Source organism: Lissotriton helveticus, chromosome 1_1 (genome assembly GCF_964261635.1).
Source record: "Lissotriton helveticus chromosome 1_1, aLisHel1.1, whole genome shotgun sequence".
NCBI classification, from domain to species: Eukaryota; Metazoa; Chordata; class Amphibia; order Caudata; family Salamandridae; genus Lissotriton; species Lissotriton helveticus.
This window is the reverse complement of record NC_136057.1, coordinates 1,246,794,652-1,246,816,144: the sequence shown is the minus strand read 5'-3', so window position 1 is coordinate 1,246,816,144 and position 21,493 is coordinate 1,246,794,652. Positions and strand designations below refer to the sequence as shown.

Sequence of the window (21,493 nt, the reverse complement as noted above, 5' to 3'; positions counted from 1 at the left end):
CTGTAGTGGATGCAATGCACATACTTATTTGCAACTCTTAGAGATAGGACACAACCATGCATATGTATTCTTTTTTTTTTTTTTCTTTTTTTTTTGAAGACGTTTATTAATGTGAAAAAAAAGTGCAGTACATATAGCAAAGCCTACAACCCTGCGGGCCGGCTGCAAGAAGTCCGTGTATTGTTGGGACATAGGGTTACAGGGGAAGGCATTATGCATCGTCTCGTTCATTGTCTGGCGTGCCTTGTCATTAGTAGATTATGCATACTCTTTGCATTTCGCACACGATCATTTCTATAATTGACGTCTCATTTTACATTTTTCTATAATTCAACCATTAACTCTTCAACATAAAACAGGGCTGTTCACATCGGTATGTCCCAGTGTGTCCGTGATGCCAGTGCTGCACCACGCACCATCGGTGCGCACGGCACCAATGTCCCATCAACCTGTTAGGCATGCGCTGGTGGCGCATCAGTGAAATGTGGGATCTATGGCTCGCTTGTATGGTTAGCTGTATATGCATATGTATTCTTTTGACATGTTTTTAAATAAGTTATTGAAAACTTGATGAATGCTGACAGTTAGTGAACAGTGATTCACAAGTGATGAGCAGACGCAGTAAACTACAAAGAACTGTCGGGATGTCTTCCCACCGTATAGCTGCGATTAGAAAATGCTAATAAAAATGCATAAAAGGATGGCTGCTTCAGATGTGTGTGTATTAACACTGCCCATTTATTGTTATATATTGTTTTTTTATTTTAACAAATCCTGTTCAAAGATCATTCACAGTGGCTAGGTTTCATTGAGATGTGTTAAATGAACACTATAACCCATTTACAGATGCCTAGCATGCACAAGCAAGTGCACATACAGGTGTCCATCTAGGAATGGTCAGAAAATCATTTGAAGATGGGCTTCTGCTGATAGTATGACAAGTGGCAAAAACTTTAGACGAAAACAATAGGGTATCTGTGGGCAAGAGGAAGCTGGGTGGAGGGAGGGGGAAAGAAAGGGGGGTGAGGAGGACAGGGAACAGGCAGAAAAGAGACAAAATAGTCCCTCTCATGCACTGCTAAACAAAGTCTGATATCAGCAGTGCAAAGATAGATCATCCAGTCAGAACTATGTTAGACCGAAATGCTCCTTGGTGAGAAAATTACAATAATAGGGAGGAGACCCGTCAAATCAGGAGTAGGAAAATGAGATGGACATCAAAGCCATTCAATCAAGAGCAAGGGCCTAACCCAAAGTCCACTCAGAGTATATGAAATGCATTGGAAACAAGAGGTCTTTCCAACATTCAGCTACCTAGCAACATAAAAATGGATATGTGAGCATTAGTCCACATCCGTAATCCTAGAAGGCAGATAGTGACTAAAAAGGGGTGTCTGAACATCCCCCTATATAAGAAGCACCATTCAGTCAGTGGGGGAGAAGCCAACTAATACGATGTAAGTTGATTGCTTTCTTTATTCTGGGGACGACGGGTTCCTACCTATAAGTAACGAACTGGAGAGTCCAGACACTATGCCCTACTTCTCTGGGAAGCCAAGAGTGAGAACTCGAGATAAATAGGAACTAGCTGAGACAAAAACGAAGTAATGTACATTGTGTTTGACCAAGAAAACTAATTAATTTACTAAACTTTAACCTCCCTTACTGTTTTCCTAGAGAAAGCTTCAAAGATAGCCTTAATGCAATTTGTTATACACATTTAAATCATTAAATAAATTTGAGCTATCTAAGTTTTCACTTGAAAGAAATACAACTCACTAGGGGGAATTAAACTATTAAGCAGATGAACTACTGTGGCCACACATTACACTTGGAGGGCAATCAACGCTATGCTTCACTGTGAAGTCCACAGATTAGGATAATTTGTGAAATGTCTGATTGCCTTGAAGACGGCCAGTTTGCACGGATACGTACTTGCGAGATTGCAGGATTATTAGTTTGCAAGAGAAAATATACCCCTCTTGAAGAACATGTGTGGTTTGCCAGTCAGGACGGCCTTAGAAGAAATTAGTCTAATGTACTGAAATACTGTGAATTTTTAACAGCATTATTGTACGCACAGAACTACTGAAAAAGCTAATACAGAAGATCTGTAGAATGTTGCCATGGAAGCATACGGAACTTTATAAAAAAAAATGTGGAATATTTTGGAAGCGACGGTCAAAGGACAATTCATGTGGACTTTAGCTAATTTGTTGTAAAGTAGTTAATGAGTTGACTATTGACTCCTCTGTTGAAGAGAAGTAACACATGTATTTCTTTAAGCAAGGTGGTGTGTTTCACTGATGTAGCACATGAAGGTAAACGCAGCTGGAATGAACAGAAGACAAAATACTTTTAATGGCGGCCTGGTCATTGGCACAAAAGTAAAATAAAGTTGTCGGATAAACTTATGTTCATTGCCATGGATATATCTAAGTAATTTACAGTAACAGGTGCCCCTGTGACTACAACTGTGGAAAATTTTTAATGACGCTATTGCTTGGAAAGATGAACCATTGTAATTGGTGACTGACATCACGTGTTATTTTGCGTCTTAGAGCTTTTTGACGAGAGTGTTGTCAGGCATAACTCAGACCTCAAAGTATAACTGGCAACCAAATAGGAAAATAATGAATTATTAGAATCTGAAAGTATATAGTGCAGTGGTCAATAGACAACAATTATACATTTAATATCTCACTGTTTGCGGAATGCAGAATACTGTTCTTAAATCCCACCTGCGATGAAATTGACCAAGCTATAACCGATCTGAGGGAGTTTAGCAGACTGTTTAGCATCAAAGCGAATTGGAGCAAGTTCGGAATATTTCTGCCACTTCTCGCTTCAAGTAAAAACATGTCACCTGTGACGTGTCAGCGAATAAGATGGGAGCCAGTAACTTTTTGCTATTATTATTATTTGTTAAGAGCAACGAATCACCCTAGACTGGATCTCTCAGCATTGATGCACCCCACACAGGTGAGAGATTAAGATCAGCAGAAATTAGAAAAAGCCACATTTTGAGGGATTTTTTTAAATAGAGCTGGATCAGAGCAGGAGCGTATATGCAGGAGTAGCTGGTTCCAATGTTGGGGGCCAGAAATAAAAATGATTGGCCCGATACCTGGCCATATGTATAGGCCAAGGAAGTAGTAAAAGTTGTTCACTAGATCTGAGATGGTGTGTTGGAAGGTAAAGCTGTAGTTTATTTTACTGATAGCGGGTGGCACTTCCATGTAGAGACTTTTGTACTAGACAAATAAATGTAAAGAGGGTGTGCTTTTTTATTGGTCACCAATGCAAAGATTTGAGCAAGGGTTACTAAGGGGATCGGGTGGCAGGTTACAGACAAGGCAGGTAGCAGTGTTCTCTACCACCTGGAGTTTGGCTAAGAGGACCTCAATCATTGCAATCATTAAGGCATTACCGTACTCAAGTCGACTTACAATAAGTGCCTGGGTGAGTGATTTCCTGGTCTGTAAAGGTGGCCATTGTAAGGTTTTCCTAAGAAGGCGCATCACAACCAAACAGGATCCAGACAACGAGTTTACATGTTCTTTCATTTAGAGATGTTTGTCTATTAGGACACCCAAATTTCTAATTACCTTTTTTGGGGGAGGGCCTAACCCCAATTCTAAGGGCCAACAGTCACTGGACCACATGAAATTAACTTTTCAAACAAAGCAGAATCTCCATCTTGCCGGAGTTCAATTGGAGATAATTTGCTGACATCAGGAAGCAATCTTTTTAATACATTCCCTTATCAGAGATGGTGGCCCTGCCCAGGCTACTCTATTACTTCACTACACTACTCATAAAGACCATTCAGAAAACTTTCCAGGAGCTACATACTACTTCTAGGCTTGATCTGGAATACTGGGAGATGCAATGTGATACTTGCAAAACCCAGATTGCCTATTCCTGGAGGAGGCTGGGGGTCCTAGATTATGAACTATACTATCTGGAAGACCAGATAGTAGAGACCACCATAGGGACCCTCCTCAGTTTATGCTGTACAGGGACGGCATCCTCCTTCAAAATGATCTTATGAGCATACCACTTCAAGAAACCCAAGCTTTCCTTGAACACTCGACTGTTTACACAAAATATGTCCTCAATACATTACTGTTCAACCACCATCACCTGAGAAGGTGCCCTAGGATTGATAATAATGTGCAAATCATACTGATGAAGCCATTCCAGAATTGATGGCCCACATTCAGCTACATACACTTTACCCTCGATGAACCTGCCCTCAAATTAAATTTTTGCATCCATGAACCCCAAGATGTTAATAGACTCCCCTTGGTAACCACTTGGAGATATATCCTTGGGTCTTAGTGTACAACCTGCCCACCACTGATCATATACAGACTTTGGAATGAGGGTATACATTGATCCCGTGTCGACCATGAGTTCAACTTCGCAATAGTTTATGACAAACATTGCCTTGGGCCTATTCTTTCTTTGTCCCTCTTGCACCAATTCTTCAACATCGCTCACCATAAGAATTCTGTTGCTAGACTCAACAGGACACACACCACTCTCAGATACTAACGACATTCTATTGCGATTACCGATTCTGCACATTTTCACGAAATGGCCCAAGCGGCCACACTTTCTGCATTCCCTGTTATTGGTAAAACAGAATTTAGAGTCTGATGAATGATTAGTAGTGCCACAACAGTTGCAAACCGTGCTGCCCGGTTTAACAGTCCAATCATACTTGTTGGATTTGCTAGTGTGCTTGAATGTGGCAACAGACTCTACTGCTTCACTAACAGAAGCTACTTCAGAGATATCTCCCTCCTGTTTTCTCCTTTCAAGTTCACGCATGGAAGAAGCAGACTGTTCTAAAACCTTAGCCATGCCAATGGCCTCCCTCAACGTTGGATTTTTAGCTGCCCACAATCGTTCTTGAATTTTATAGCACGACACGGAGGCCAATATTATGCAATAAATCCTTTATTGTCACAACTCAGCAGCACAAGAGAAAAAGGTTCTCAGAATAAAGAATCAAGAACCTTTTACAACATTCCAAAAAACAATAAATCATAATAATATTAGCCTCCGTGTCCTTAATAAAATCCAGATTTTCAGCCTGCCATGGCTGTGGAAAATCTACATTTTCTTCTCTCTGCACTGAACTAATAATTGATCCCTTATTAATGCCTCGGTCATAACTCTAAATTTATACTTTATGGACAGTTCATGCAATCTTGAAACAAATGAATCAATTGACTCATCTACCCTCTGTGGTTGGGTATAAAATGTGTAGCGTGTCATGACTACATTTCCTCCTTTGCGAAACTAACCTCCAGTCTGTGCTTAGCTTCTTCGAAAACATCTAGCAATGTTTGTCCACTTGGCTCTGCAGCTTAAGGCAAAAAACGAAATATTATTAGTTATTCACTTCCTAATGCACATAATAACAACGCTCTTTTCCTAGATGGATGGAAATCTTGTCCATCTAAAGACTCCAAGCAATTATCAAACATTATGATCCCATCCTCGTCGCCATAAAATGTTGTAAATGACTCGACAGACAGCGCGTCATAACGAGGTAAGGACTTTATTGGATTGTCAGTTAAGGAAGACCCGGTCCCCTTCTGGCCAGGTCAACTGCCAGAATGGAACCCAGCCAGGGCCAGACTGGCAGTAGCGGGTACTGGGCAATCCTCCGTTGGCCACACGGGTGAGGGACGGTTTTGGGACCCTGGGGGTCATTTTTGTTTCAGGGCCGTTTTTGCAGCATAGCTGTAACAAAAACGGCCGAAAAACGGCCCTGGCAAAGAGCTTGGCGGCACCCCCAACGCCCCCGGGGGGGAGGGGGCAGCCGAGCACTTTGCCAGGGCCAGTTTTGGTTTCCAGTCCGGCTCTGAACCCAGCTTCATATAACAACCGTCATGTGGAACTCTGCAAGAGTCAAAGTCCACATGTGGCACCAAACAAGCTTAGGTAAATTATGTTATGTTATGTTACATATATTTATAGCGCACACAGATACTCATGAGTGTCCCAGCGCGAAGCCAAAGGGGTATGGAGAGAGACTATCAGACAAAGAAGTGAGTCTTCAATTTCCTTTTAAACACAGCTGGATCCTGAATAAACGGCAGGTCAAGAGGAAGGGCATTCCAGGCCACACCAGCCTTCACAACAAAGGAGCTGCCCCCTAGGGACCTGGGCAAGGCAAAGGGACATGGATTAAAGGGCTCGCGAAGGGACATAAAAACAAAAGCGTCTCTGCAGATAGAGAGGGCCGCAGCCATGGAGAGCATGGTGGGCCAGAACCAATGATTTAAATTTAACTCTGTCCGCCACGGGAAGCCAACATTGTCACCCAACAAATATGCCATTAGTGGATTAAAAAGCCAGTGAGTAGTCATGCTAACCCTAACTTTGGCCTATATTCTTATTATACATGGAGCAACTGTATAGTTGATTAAATGAAATATAAGAGGTACTGCTACAACACACTTCCTGATCTAAAGCAACAGTGCACTTATATGTGACAAAAGAAAAGGAGGCTCTGTGAAATAAAATATTTGCCTAGGATCATACACTTTGGACAAGCACGGAAGGCGGTATTGATTTCAGGTTATCTGTTATAACATTTTGAAATGAAGCCACCAGACAGGTATCTCTGTGTCTCATTTTCAACAAATTTCACTATTAGTCATTTATTCTTGTCATTTATTCTTGACTCACAACAATAAAAACAGACACACATAGCTGACCTGACTCAGGGCCCCTAGACCCAACTCAAAACCAAGAATACATATATTTGGGGGTGTCACTCACCCCAAACACACCCATGAAGCTACACCCCTGTGTGTCTATGTTGTAGCAGCTGTGATGGTGGTACTCAACCTTCTCATTCTAAAAGCAGTTAAAACACAAATTTACCAGAGCTGTCGCCATCAACAGCATAGAAGCAGCAGAGAGAGATTCACGGTGAGGTTGCATTTTAAGAGGTGATTAAGAGATGGACGTGTTTTTATAATGGTGTACTGAAACTGATGAGCTGCACGCTGACTGCTGGGAAGGCTTATGCACACAACTACACCGTTCCAACCGTCGTTTCCCTTGTTGTTTTCATGGAGTTCAACCCGTTGCTTTGTGTCCCTTTCGCTGCAAACTACAAACGTTTGGCCAACAACCTCCAGAGCACATCCTGTACTCTTCAGAGCAACTTCCTCTACATTGTTCCAGCGGGTGCGCTGCAAGTTTCTTAAATCAACAGAGGGCAGAGCCAGTTTCTCTGCCCGTTGATTCGAGCAGCTCGAGACTGATGAAACCTCGTGCTGCAGCCTGTGAGCGGATCGAGGGCTGTCCTGGCATTTCCAGCGGTGGGGGTCGGTTCTCCCCGAGTGCTGCTCTCAGCAGTTGGCCAGCGGTGTTGTAATTAGACCCCGCCCCGCGGACTGCTGAGCGCTCCAGAAGGAGTTTCTTGGTTTGCTTCACGTAGCATAATCGTGCGTCAGGTGGCAGTTTAAGACTTATGAAGTGACACCACCACGCGACAGCCTCTCTGGAATGACGACTCGCGGCAGTTGTGTCGTCACGAGGCAGCAGTTAACGTTATGAAGTGACGTCGTACAGCAGCTGTTGGTGTTTTGGAGTAACGTCGCGCGGCAGCTGCCACTGTTCCGAAGTGCGGTGGCGCAGCAGCTGTTTGAGTTCCAGTCTCCGGGCTCGCCCTGCCCCGAGCGGCGGAGGCAGCTCCGCGAGAGGAAGGAGCGCGCGCCGCCCCGCCCCCGGCTGCCAGCAGCAGCTGCACGCGCTGCTGCACGCGCTGCGCCTCGCGCTGCACAGGCTCCCTCTTCCCCAGCCGCCGCGCGGCTTCCCCGGCCGCCCCCATGTACGGATCGGACAAGCCCGCCCTGGATATGATGGACTATGGATTCAGGGTTCCGGCGCCCAGCGGAGACTTTAGCCCCTTCAGCGCTAGCATTCCGGCCACCAAAGTGGAGCTGACTGTTTCCTGCAGGTGAGTGTTCAGACTGGGCATAGGGAAGCACTCGGGAGCAGTCTGGGAATATATAAGTGTACACGCTATGGCTTGAGAGGTGGGTTCCAATGGACCTCAAGTAGCGCTTTAACCATTATACTCAGACAGGCACGGGTGCTGTCACTAATGTGTTTAATGCAGGTTTGTTGTCACTGGGGCAAAATAGCGGTTCCTAACATAGGAATGCACTAATTAGGACGTGGTTGCAGTCACCAAAGACGGATTGTACACACTAAGGCATGTTCGCTGACATTGACACGATTGCAGTCTAGCAGAATTATAGTGACTAAGGGAGAGGTTTGCTGTCACTGACAAAAAAGTGCATTCGTTCTGTTTTCTGTACTAAAGTTAAACTAGAACTTCGGGCACTAAAGCAGGTATGTTTTCACTTTAACAAGACTGACTGCAGTTTCTCTGGATTTCACTTATTAACTAGGAATGAATACAAGATTCTGTCACTCTGGCAGAACTGCGCCCCCTGAATCAGGATCACACTCAGTAACACGATTGTGGTCACTCTTGGAAGTAGAAGTACTGTCTGCTACTCTCACAAAATTGCTACCACTCTGGTAGTATTGCTGCGCGCAAGTAGGGTCGATGACTGTGGAGTAAGATTGCCGTCAGTGAGGCTGATTCAAGTCACTCAGACAGGTCTATCCTCACCAAGGCAGGGCCGCAGTCAGAACCATATCTTCCTGAAAGTCTCCAAATCGCTTTCCTACTGTTACATTTGTTCGAAGTTTTTGAGCGTGTTTGCTGCCTGACTTGTTCTATCTCTATTGATTTTGTTTACCATGCAGTGCATGTATATGCCTCTTTTCTCTGGCCAGCTTGAGGGATCCTTGCTCCTGTTATTCGGGAGCATCTCTAGCGGCTTCTGGTTTGACCCATAAACACTGGGACGTTATTACAGTATCCGGGGAGGATTGCAGCCTTTCGTACAGGGCTGTAGTCACTCAGCCAGACTCGCTGCCTCAAACCACATTGCACTCAGAGTGCAATGCAGCACTCATCTGGGTAAGATAGGACTCACCATGGCAGGGTTGCAGTCACTGATGCAGACAGGTACCTCTGCAGACGCTAGTGCAGTTGTTTTGAGGCACGGGTTGCACAGGAATCTTTATGGGAGTGGATTCATTTTATGACAGAGCTGTTGACCTCTATGGCCCTACAGATCATCTGAGGAGGGGTTTCGTTTTCTCAGCCAGGATTACATTCCTAAAAACGGGATGCCCCGCTGTTGTTTTAGGAGATCGGTTCTGACGTGAAACCCAAAATTAGCAGCACTGCACGAAGACGCAGATTATTTACTCCCAAGAGCGAGCAAGCGCTAGATATCGAATACTCCATTAAATGGATCATTCATGTCGAAGAGAAGGCGGGCGTGACAGTCACCATGCCTCATTCAGCTTGATGCCCTTTCTGCGGCACCTGGACCAACGAAAGCGCTGCCATGCTGTACTAATGGCAGGCTGTTTGCTGTATAGATGCTAAAAACATTGACCCTGTGCTTAGAAACCCTGGAACAATTGCTAGTTAGGATTATCAATATTCAGTACCTAGTGCTCGGACCATCGAAAGTGCTTCGATGCTGAACAGGTTTCATTTTGTTTGTGCTCTATATAATCGCTAAATAACAGCAGCATTGTGGTCAGAAGCTCCGAGACAGCTAATAAAACGAACCTGTCTTCGCTTTCATTGTGGATAGGGGTGTGAACAGGTTTGCAGTTTTTAACCGCTCTTCACCTTTTGTGACTTGAATGATCGGAGCAGATGTGCTGCCGTCTACAAACTGACTGCTGTGCACGTTGGAGGCAACCCCTGGCACCCCATCTTGTCCTCAATGGATGCACATTTTTTTTATTTTTTATTTTTGCCTAATCGTTTATAGTTTTTGTTTCCAGAGTCGACTAGCATATCCATACAAATCCTGCTAATGTGCATTTTCTTCTACATGTTGTAGTTAGGGTTTACCAGGGAGGGAAAGACTATCGAGATTGTACCTAAGCTATCTGTTTCGTGTACACCATTATTCACGTTTGGAGGGAAGCGGGCTTCGCGATAACACAAGTGATGTCAGCTTTTCCACCTTGCATGGATTCAGTATACATTTGTATTTGGCAGAATAACACCTGTCGTTCGTTGAACGAGATCTATGTACATAAATCTGTGTCAGTCTGGGGGATAAACAAGAGAACGCTTCAGTGATGGTGGTTGGTCGAGGATAGTAAGGCGATTCGTATACATATTTAACAGTTCCAAACTATATAATTACAATAGTAAGTTTGTGGGAAAGTAATTCAAAGGATGGATTGTCATATTAATGTTGAATACCCCACACTCATACCTTTAAGTAACGGCATGTTCGCTTCCTTTTTGCAATGCTGATAGTGGTTCATCCAATCTAAGTGCTAATATTTCTGTATCTGACTACTGTCATTTACTTTCTAGGTTCAGTGGCTGTGAGATAAAGTAGACAGCGGTAGTGATCATGTTTAATTGCCTGTGTTGGGTGGCATGGTTTTGAAGTATTAATAGCCTTATTAGCCATATGCTGCTGGGCACACATAGCTGATATTTGCCCTATTCTCATTTTGATTCCTCACATTTATCCCATATTAGTGGGCTGATAACTAATATTTAAAGCTCTGTGCAGCAGGCTTTAATGCCGAGAATTCCTTGAGTAGAAGCCACTGATGTGTAAATATTAGTCTGGTGACCTTAATGCGCCTCAGAGCTATTTTCACCAACAGTATCACTATTCTTTCAGTATGTATACCATAAGTAGGAGAGGAAATTAGCATCTATCTAACTGCTGCTGATTGTGTTCCCTCCAACAGCAATGACATGAGCTTGAGAACACCAAAGTGATGGATGAAAATGCTTGAATTAAACTGAACCACTGGTAATTACTATGTATGCTCTACTTTCCATAATTCTTTAGCTTGTTTGTACTAATCCAGACAAAACCCAACCACATGCACATTTTTTTGAACAAACATCCCCTGGCCTCTTTGTTGTCAGTCCATACCGAACTGATAACCCATTTTAACCAGAACACAAGCAACCTTTGATGCTTCTGGCCTGAGCCAGAGACCATTATCTAAACTGCTGCCTGTGACCAGATTTTTCTTAATAAAATGTGGACCGTTAAGAATATCCTTTCAAAGGTGTGTTAATAACACCTAGCCTACTTTCTGGGGCAGTAAATATGTTTGTTTGCCTAGTATGTTTAAAGATACAGGTCTCATTCTTTGTATGTAAGTGTGGTTAAATTTAAGGTTCTTGTGACTATGCTTGAGATGCGCTTGTCCCACACTGACCTACTTGTCCAAGAGAGGCCATTTGACCAGTTCTTACACTTGCTCTATGAGATCGCAGCCTTACTTTGTGAAACTACCAGTACTGGAAGGATAACAAAGGAGATCTATTAAACACCTAGTCTGTTTTAAAGTATTCTCCAGTACATAGTACATGGGACCTCAGAATTTTCTTTTTATATCTATAAATTACATTTGACTATAATTTTGGACTCTGCTACTACTAGATTAGTCAAATTACTCAAAATTCCTAATGGAGCCTGAATAATATCTTAGCCTTGAAAAAGCTGTTGACCTTCACGCTATCATATAGGGTGAAACACGTGTTGTCTGACAATTAGAATAGTAAATAGCCAAAAAATTTGGATCTAAGGATTTTTGTTAATCTGAGTACAGTTTTCAACTTGTATGGTAGAAAGGTTCATGAAGACATTAATAATATTACCAGAAACATCCAATGATAACTGTTTTTGCTCTCTGTAAATGAACCTTTACACCTTTGAGAGAATAATACATAAAGCAGGAAGATTTTGGTAGAAGCATTTGCCATAGGATCAAATAATATCATTTGTGCCGACCTGCAAGAGTGCACATTTGAAAAACGTGATCAAAAAGAATAATGCTCAAAGGGATCTCAAATGAACAATAATGTTCATTTGGACACAAATTATGAATATTACAGCTTAACATAGTGCACTATCTCTGTACAAGAGAATAAAAAAGTCCATATAGACATAAGGTCAAAGTGCACAGTATTGTGGGAATTGGCTAGTTGCACTCTTATCACAAAGTGCACAGTATTGTGGGAATTGGCTAGTTGCCCTCTTATCACACGTTTTGATGCTCAGAGGGCTAATAAGATGTAAACTATTCAGCCCTAATTGTTTTTATTTCACTGCTCACCACTAGATATTTAGAAATATTTAATTTGACACTCATGAGCTTGATGCTCAGGTGTAGAGATAGCACTGTAGATGCACACATATGTATATACTGCTAGAGTTTGTAAGTAGTTCATAGTACCACAGGAATACAACTTCAAGGTATATGTGTTACATGCGTTATTATTATCTCAGTGTTGCTCAAGGATCTAAAGTAGAGGTTAGCTTTTGCGAGGTAGATGCTGTCGGTTGTTTTTATATGGTGTAATTAGAACTCAAGAGAGGATGCAGAAGGAAGCAAGTCAAAATAATCTAGCATGTCAGGGTGTCTTTCATGATCTGTTTTGTGGCCGGGACCATGAATCACTGTTCTATTGATAGAAACAAATGACTAATCGCTCACATGGCCGTGCTCAACAACCTGCCAAGGTGCCGGGAATTTCCTTTTGGTGGTTACTGCCTTTATGCAAATCACAGCATCCAATAATTTGTTGATGAAGGGAGAACCTGTTTAAGTGTAAATGTTTCGAAACAATATATGCACTGAAGGGAGGAAGCGAGAGAGCTAGTGAACAAAGAAAGAGTAGAGAAAATAAAGGATTGGGCGGATAGTTTTGATAGACGATTGGCATGTGTTTAAGATTTCAGGGAAGACATGCGTCTGTCCGAGCAGGGTCAGGATTGCAAGAAGGCCAAAGCTGAATAATGGGTAGTGCTGCCAGAAGGTGGAGTTCAGTTGGCAGGGGCACATGTATCAGATATTAGAGGGGATATGATTCAAGGAAAGATGCCTGTGTGGTTATGTCGAGCCTTAGCCTAGTTGTAAAGCAGTGCAACGCTGTAGAACCTACTGAGGAAACTAAAACTCTATAAAAAAATAACCTAACTCTTGACAAACTCATCACCTAAAGTAACCCTGTTTTCTTCCAGAGCATGAATGAGGGCCCTGGGCGTGATAATTATTTACGGGCTTGCCAAATTCCGTTGCGGTTATCTCCTCATCATCATCCATGGAGTGGCATCGTTTACAGCCCTCTTTTGTACGGAGCCTCCCATGCGTGGCTGGTGGTGAATGCATGTTGAAGAGACAGGTTCCATAAACGCTGCAATCTTTCAGAGACTATTTTTGTGCAAGGGAAGTGTTTTACACTCACAAAAGCATCTGTTTAGCAATATACTGTAGTAGTATGTGCTAGATTGGCTGTCTTGCAATCTGACGTTAGTGACTATCTGTATATCCGTAATCACCATTGTGGAAAGCACACAAAGTTCATAGTGGAGGTTCGGATCCCCTTTTCGTAAGATATTAAGTTCAGTTCATAAACTTTATTTCGATGTTAAAAATCACAAAAGTTGGTACATGACACATATAGCGGTGAAGTTAAAAACAACTCTAACATTTCAAAACATGCGTACAATACAGTTATTCAATCAAGTCGTAAATATGTGAACAACTGATCTAAAAGGATAAAAAAAACTACGTTAAAAACTTGTAAAAAAAGAAGCCCCTAGCTGAATAAACAATTATAATTTCAAATTTGATCAGTCAGCAATAGGCAGTTACAGCTTTAGTGGTGCACAATACCAGTGATATAATAATAATAATAATAATAATAACGAGCTTATAGAGCGCTCAGTAACGCCATCACGGCGTGTCCCCGCGCTGAAGCTATCCGTGAAACAGCCTAGGAGCCTATGATCTACGCAGTATATAGTTGTGTTTTAAGCATGGCCCTAAACCGCGCTTCACTGCTCTCCCGTCTCAAGTCAAGGGGAAGTTTGTTCCATTGTTGAGCTGCTTGTAGCGCAAAGGATCGTCCGCCTAATCTAGCCTTCCTTATCCTGGGGACTGTTAGCAGACCGGCACCCTCTGAACGGAGGGACCTCGTAGGTTCATATCGACTGACTAAATCCCTTAGGTACGCAGGCGACCTGTCCCAGATGATACGGTGACAGAAGAGGAGGCACTTAAACATCACACGTTTCTTCACAGGCAGCCAATGAAGTGCATCCAGCGCCTTTTGCGGGTTGGCTCTCCTCGGTCTTCTTAACACCAATCTGGCGGCGGAGTTCTGTATGACTTGTAGGCGGCCTAGGCTGCCCTCGGTTGCCCCTAGGAACAAAATGTTTCCGTAGTCCAACCGCGAGGTCACCAAAGCCTGTGTTAGTGTCCTTCTGGCCGCTAAAGTGCAAAGTGTAAAGTGCAGGTGCAAAACACCTAGTCGTCTACTTTTAACTACTAGTTTTCGAGCGAATTACCCACACCCATCCCAAGAACTTAGCGACAGCGACCACAATGGACTCTTCCATTGATGTATTTAGAATCCTAAGAGCCTGATTGCTGGACCTGGTTCCCATGTTCCAACATACATGTTTCAACCATCTTAGCCTAGGTTTTCGATAGGCTGAACAAGCGATGAAAATATGTATCACTGTCTCTATCGCGTCTGGACAGTGGGGGCATACACTAGTATTCGAGCCACTGCATTTCTTTGTAAATACATTAGTAGGGAGTGAACCCACTCTAAACTGGTGGTATAGTTTTCTGTCTTTAGGGGCGGTGATTAAGTCCAAATAACCTTCTTAGTTTGCTTTATGTTTTAAACCAAGAAACGCTCTGGGCAGAGAAGGAGCAGTAAGGGCCGCAAAGCACCTAGTTACAACCATGTTCCAATATGCTACCTTAAACTCTGCTTTAGATGGGAAAACAATATCACCCGGGGTAGTCCATAGGCGGCTCATCCCCATCTCACTAAGTGTATTCTTTACACACCTTAGCCATTAAATTTTATTAGAGACATCCGCCTCTTTAACATCTTTTAATGCCAATGCGTAGTGCTTGAGCTCGGGAGTCACCCAAAGCCTCCTCCAATAAGCAACTGGCCTGTAATGTGTCACATCCCTAATGGAGTGACAGCCCAAATCCAGATATAGTGGTAGTAACGGGGTGGACTGTGGGAGGCCAATTAAGGACCGCAAGAACTTATTTTGCGCTAGCACCAAGGAAATCAAATTAGCGTAGCCCCACAGCTTAGCCCCGTAAAAGTGAGAAGGAGACAGACACGGAGAGCGGTTGTTTAAAAAGCAAACAAATCAAGGACATCACGCCTTCCTCATCCCACCTCCTGTATAACTAACGAATACAGAGATCGAAGGAATTTCCCTATATTGCCTGAGTCGGCTGACCAGCAGTTCTACTCAAACAGGACCAAATTGAGTCAAGGTCCGCAAAAGGCTGTCCTACATCACCACAGTCCTGATGAAGACCCGCTTCTGATGCGCAAAATCAGCGCATCCTTCCCAGGGTCGAAACGTCGACGCATTCCCTTCTTGCACGAACCAACTATTAAAAATACTCTAGGACCCAAGAATTAATTGATGCACCTACTAGATTATTGTACATATAGTTGTCGTCGCTAATAAGTCCATGAAGTAACAATTTTATATGTTGTTTTAATGGTGTAACAGTTCTGCACAGAATATGTATATTTTATGTTTTATAATTGGACAGCAACATGAATATTTTGATTCAAATATAAATAATATGAAAGTGTATGAGTAAAACTTCACTTAAAACTTTTTGGTCAGTGTGTTTAAGTATACTGGTATAGATACCATTGTCTTTGTATCCTCATTAGGGACGAAGTGTGCAAATAACGTAATTGGAATACTATATTACTGTGTATTTCTGTCCGACAGAACCATTATTATTCACTGTATTACCCACCCGGGTTCTGAGGGTTACAGGGTCACCCCATTACATGTAACCGTAAAGGTTTGAGGCACCAATTTTGGTGTGATAAATTTGGAGGACAGGAGCAATGGGTTTTGTATATGAAGATTTATGCTCCTTGATCAATACACCCGACACTTGGGCATGCTTAACTGTGAGCAGTTCTACTTGCGGTTTCCAGCTAACTGTTCTATCTATGTGCACCCCCAGGTAAGAAAAAATGCAGTTTGTTCCAATGTACCATCCTTCATTTCAACTCTACTGACAATCGTCTGCAAGAATGCTTTCAGGTACTCCCAAGTTTAAACCTATAGCCCATATCATCAAAAGCTACCATTGGTTAGCCGTTAAAAACCGAATCAAATTCAAGGCTCTTTGTATTGCCTACAAAGCCTCACGCAAGCAAGGACCCCGTTTCCTCCTTAACTCCCTAGCTTTTCATGTTCCTAACCGATCTCTACGATCAACCAATGCCCTCCTGATGTCAGTGCCACGCACTAAAACGGCCTCTTGGGGTGATCGTCACTTTACGGTTTCCACAGCCAGACTCTGGAACTCCCTCGATCTGGACATCAGGTCCAGCCCCACCTTGTTAGCTTTCAGGAGAAAAATCAAAACCCTGCTGTTCAATCAATAATCTTCCCCCCTTTTTTCTGCCACGTTCACAGCGCCGAGAAAAAAAAAACGTAGTTTTGTCCACGTTAACAATTTGTTCATGGTCCTCACAAAACTCCTCAAACCTGGAAAGGGCACTTTGAAGGCCCTTTCTTGTTTTCGAAAGGATGAGGGTGTCGTCGGCAAACAAGAGTAAACGGATCCTGCCCCCTGCTAGGGAAGGTGCATCAGTATGAAAGTTCTTAAAGTAGTTCACCACCCCATTTATATATAAAAAGAAGAGGGTGGGTGCTAAAACGCACCCCTGCCTAACCCCCTTCTCTACTGAAAACTTGCGGGTGATACTTCCCTGTGCATCCCATCTCACCTGTGCGTAGCTTGCGGTATGTAACTTCACCAAGAGTGCCAGAATTTCAGATGGCATGCCTAACTGTAAAAAAGAACGCCACATCTTGGCTCGGGAAACAAGATCGAAGGCCGACTTCAAATCGACAAAGGCTGCATATAAAGTGCCTCCCCCTATAACCACGATGCGCCAGTAGACCAGAATAAATCTGAACATCTGGTCTATGGTACTTGTACATGACCGAAAACCCGCCTGTAAGTGGGACAGGATGTTGCATTCCTCCGGCCATGACTGGATTCTGCTTAGTACCATTCTTGCCAGAACCTTTTGTATACAATCGATAAGGCTTATGGGCCTGTAATTCCCTGGTATAGTGCTATCCCCTTTTTTAAAAATGGGTAACATTTCTGCTCCAGCCCTTGTGCTGGGCATAGGTGCTCCACTAGCTACTGCATTTGCTAGGAGCTGGATATATGACGCCCAATTTGGTAAATCCTGAAGGAACAGGTCAGCGGGGATGCAATCGGGCCCAGGTGCCCTACCTCTTGGTACTAGCTGAAGTGCATTTTCCACCTCTTTCTTGGTAAAATATAGGCTGGAGGCCGGAAATGGAGTAACTTGAAAATCTAAATTAGCCCCTGCACTTGAAAACTGTGTCATAAAATGGGAGACCCACCTATCGGGCTCCATATGGTTTTGAGGGACATTGTTAGGGACCCCATTACCCCATCTCACCAAATGCAAAAAAGCACTCATGTTCCTCCCTAAGGATGCTTCCAGCAAATCCGTCCAGTGCTGTTCGTCCCAAACCCTTTTGGCACAATACTGCGCACTCCTATAGTCGGCCCTGGCCTTGCAAATTTCGTCCCTATCCTTTGATCTAATTGCTGCTGCAAGATTTCTATATGCCTGATGACAAGAAGTGCCGTACCAGGCTGCAGCTTTGAGGTCTAGTTGGGGAATGGGGTTCTTACTTTTTTTAGTAAAATAACTTTTAAGCTTTAAAATCAATTCCTCATGGACCTGTTCAATTTTGGCATTTAACTCCCCCTGCGTAACACAGGTCTGTAACATACCTAAAGTGTTAACTAACAGACTACTCATCTCATCCAGATGCTCTTTGCTTTTTGGAGCCGGGCTAACTCCACATACTACCGACAAGGGTAATATAGATAGCAAAAGAGGGTTATGGTCACTCTCGGGTCTTTCACAGACCACCATGTCTACCAGGTTGGACCAAAACTCCTTGTTTAGTAAGACAAAGTCTATTCTGCTAATGCGTAATCCGTTGTTAGAGGTGTGAGAACCTGATTTATCTGAATTTGATCTTCCATTTGCAGCCCTTACCCCGTGTTCCAGGCAAAGTAGTTTTAATTGGAGAGCTGCACTGGACCATTTTTTTTTGCAGGAATATCTAACAGGGGAATGGACCACTGGGCATCCTCTTCAGTGCCAAGGTTTACATCATGAATGTCCAGAGGTTCGACTGTACAGTTAAAATCACCAGCTATTATGACATTGTTATCAGCTCTGTGGTCTAGTAAAAACGTATCTAAAGAGGCAACAGTAGGGGAAGCTTTCCCCCCTTGCAGACCTCGGTAATAAACATTAATAAGTAAAATATCAGGGACATTTACTCTAGATAACCTAATTATAAGTATGTCCCTGGAATCAATAAGGAGCTCCTCAGCAGAATACTGCTCACTGTGTCTGACCCATGTGGTCCATCCCCCCTTGGGTCTGCCACGCTGTCCTTTATCCGCAGCTTTCGCAAAGTTTAAATAACCTTGACGAAATACTGCGTCAATAGCCCATGTTTCTTGAAAAAACAATATGTCAGCCCGCTCAATAAAATTAGACCAGTCTGCAGAGACTGTTCTGTTTAAAAGCCCTGCAATATTCCAGGAAACGAGCTTTAGTCCTGTCACATCACAAGGGTATTTACCATGACCTGGCTGGCCACATGGATCATTCGCCATCCCAGCAACACAAGCTACTTCAGACATAGGATTGTCTGGTGGGCTCCTGTATTTATCCCTACCCGTGTCCCTTCTAGACCTGCCCACTAACTTTTTGAGCCCCAATCCTGCCAACGATGATTGGAGGGGGTTGCCTGGCATCGTGCAATCTAAAACCCCATCTCCCCCTCCCGGAGTGGGTAGTGACTGAGAGGTCATATTACACTCTGCTACAGGGTGTAGTCAGTCAATATCCTCCAATGTGGAGAGGAGCTCAAATCTATTTAGTGTGGTGACTACATAGTCATAGGGACCTCAAGCCTGAGCAATGTCCCTTGAGCTTTCCCTTTCTGTTGTATGCAGTGGTAAAGCCCGATAAAAAAACCCAGGGGCAAGATGTGAATATTGTCCTCACTCAGAACCCTAGAGACTGCCCTTTCCAAGATTGTTTGAACAAGAAATGGGGACCCAAAACTCAGCACCACACAATCGCCTCTAAAAGATTTCTGAGTTTGCCCTACCCAAGCAACTCTTCGGATCATTTTGAATTCCCGGAATAAGCAATCACCCAACCCAGTTCTGGTGTTTAACAAGTGTAGCGCTTTGTTCTTTAGTGACACCCAGTTCAAAACTACCTGTGGAAGGTGCTGGCACGTTAGAGAGAACAATGGTATATGGTGTGGCTTCTGGTGGAAGATTGAGAAATTTGCTAGGATCGATATTCCCACCGCGTGGCATACTTAGATCACGACACCCCTGATGTTCCCTTGTGCGAGCATCATTAGTAAGTGTAGTGTGTAAACTACTTACGATGGCATTAGGGGCTGGTACTATGATACCATCACTGGTACCTGACTCGTTAAGAGGTTGACTTTTACTATACATTGAAGCTAGTCTTGATTCAGTTGGCTGTCCGTTAATTTCCTTTCCCTGAGTTAACACCGGTAGCAATAGATGATGCTCTATTTTAGACAACCTCATGTCTATTTCTGTCAGCTTGGTTAATAGGGGATCTAACATAACTACAATTTTTTCACCCATTTTGGCGAGGATAGCCTTTTCAAACTCCCTAAACAACTGTTTAGCATAGGCTCTATCCTCATCCTTATCTCCTATTGAGCAAGAGTTGCCTGATGGTGAAGCAACTTTCTGACCCCCCTTGTTACCTGGGCATTTCCCTCTTGTTTTAGCCACCTTTCTAGCCTGAGATGTATTTTGCGGCTGCCCACGCGCCTTCCGTTTTTTAGTATGAACCTCCCCCACCTTTTTCTGCTCAGATCTCTGGTGCCGTGTGAGTATCTTAGGAGAGGGGGAAGGATCAGGGGATAAATTGCTTACATTTGTAAGATGGTTACTTATTTGGGAAGGGTGTGGCTGGGAAGAGACCAAGGGAGTACAATCAACAGCTCGAACCTCAGTGGATGGGAGGCTAGATGAAAAAGCTCCAGTCGAGACTCGATGAGGATCTAAATAGAGTCTCCTTCCAGTGAGCTCAATCTCATGCATGAGAACCGACTCAGCACGAGTAAGAAAAGCATCCAGGGTGCCCGCGACCCCAGTTCCAACCACTCCCCTGCAATTAGCCTTGGACATACTTATTTGTGAGAATAGAAAGAACACATCAGTATTCCAAATCTATACACACATGTAGCAATGTACATAAATGAGTATTAAATGCTAACAAGAGGTGCCTGGATCACTGGAAATTCGTTGAAAAAGGGGTGGCCCAGCCCAGCCTCCTCCAGGCTCTGACGGGCGCAGACGGGCACGCCCTTGTCCCGGGCTTCGCCCGCGTGCATCGCGGGCACGCCCGCGCGCGTCCCTTGCTGCGGGAGCCCTGGCCCCCTTATGAGCACCTCCTGGTGCTCACTCTCGTGGTGCGCGGCGAGACTGCTGCTTGGAGTGCTGGGGGATGTAGTCCCCTGACGTCTCCGGTGATGGCGGCGAAGTTGCAGCGTCCAGTTGGAAAAAGCAGCACTGTGCTCGGGGCAGTATCCCGTGGCAAGTAGCAGGCAACAGATAAGTTTGGGCACAGCAATAGAGTGGCGGCAAGAAAGACGGGCTCCCGCGCTGTGGGAGCCCTGGCCCCCTTATGAGAACCTCCTGGTGCTCACTCTCGCGGTGCGCGGCGAGACTGCCGCTTGGAGTGCTGGGGGATGTAGTCCCCTGACATCCCCGGTGATGGCGGCGAAGTTGCAGCGTCCAGTTGGGAAAAGCAGTGCTGTGCTCGGGGCAGTATCCCGTGGCAAGTAGCAGGCAACAGGTAAGTTTGGGCACAGCAATAGAGTGGCGGCAAGAAAAACGGGCTCCCCGAGGTGTAACTTCCACCAAAGATTGTGCGCTGAATCTGCTGTCATTAATGTTCAATGTTCATTTGTCCTGAACGCCTTCCATCTGCAGACAGTGCATAGAGAGAAACTCAAGAATGTGTTTGAATAGCGCGTTCTGCTGAATCGTTGGTGCCAGAATGTGCTCATTAACAGACTTTTCAGCATTGCTCCTTCATAAGATATTCACGTATCATCAGTGGTCGAAGTGGGGAAAAAAAGTAGGGGAACTGTGGATAGAGAATCAGAGGGTGGGAATAACCCGAAGTTGGGATCAGTGGGCTGAGTCAGATGTGTGG

The 21,493-nt window shown here is 44.0% G+C and overlaps 1 protein-coding gene across 2 annotated transcripts in view; it reads left to right on the top strand.

Annotated features, from left to right (window-relative positions):
- The first annotated feature begins 7,470 nt into the window (after positions 1-7,470).
- Positions 7,471-21,493, top strand: part of CPNE8 (copine 8) — a 1,123,798-nt gene continuing 1,109,775 nt past the window's right edge. Inside the window, exon 1 of one of the 2 annotated variants that reach the window (XM_078679874.1) lies at positions 7,471-7,993. In XM_078679874.1, coding sequence (XP_078536000.1) covers positions 7,863-7,993 — 131 coding nt within the window. In that variant the 5' untranslated portion in view covers positions 7,471-7,862. The remainder of the gene's footprint in view (positions 7,994-21,493) is intronic. The other variant, XM_078679883.1, reaches the window with a different exon arrangement.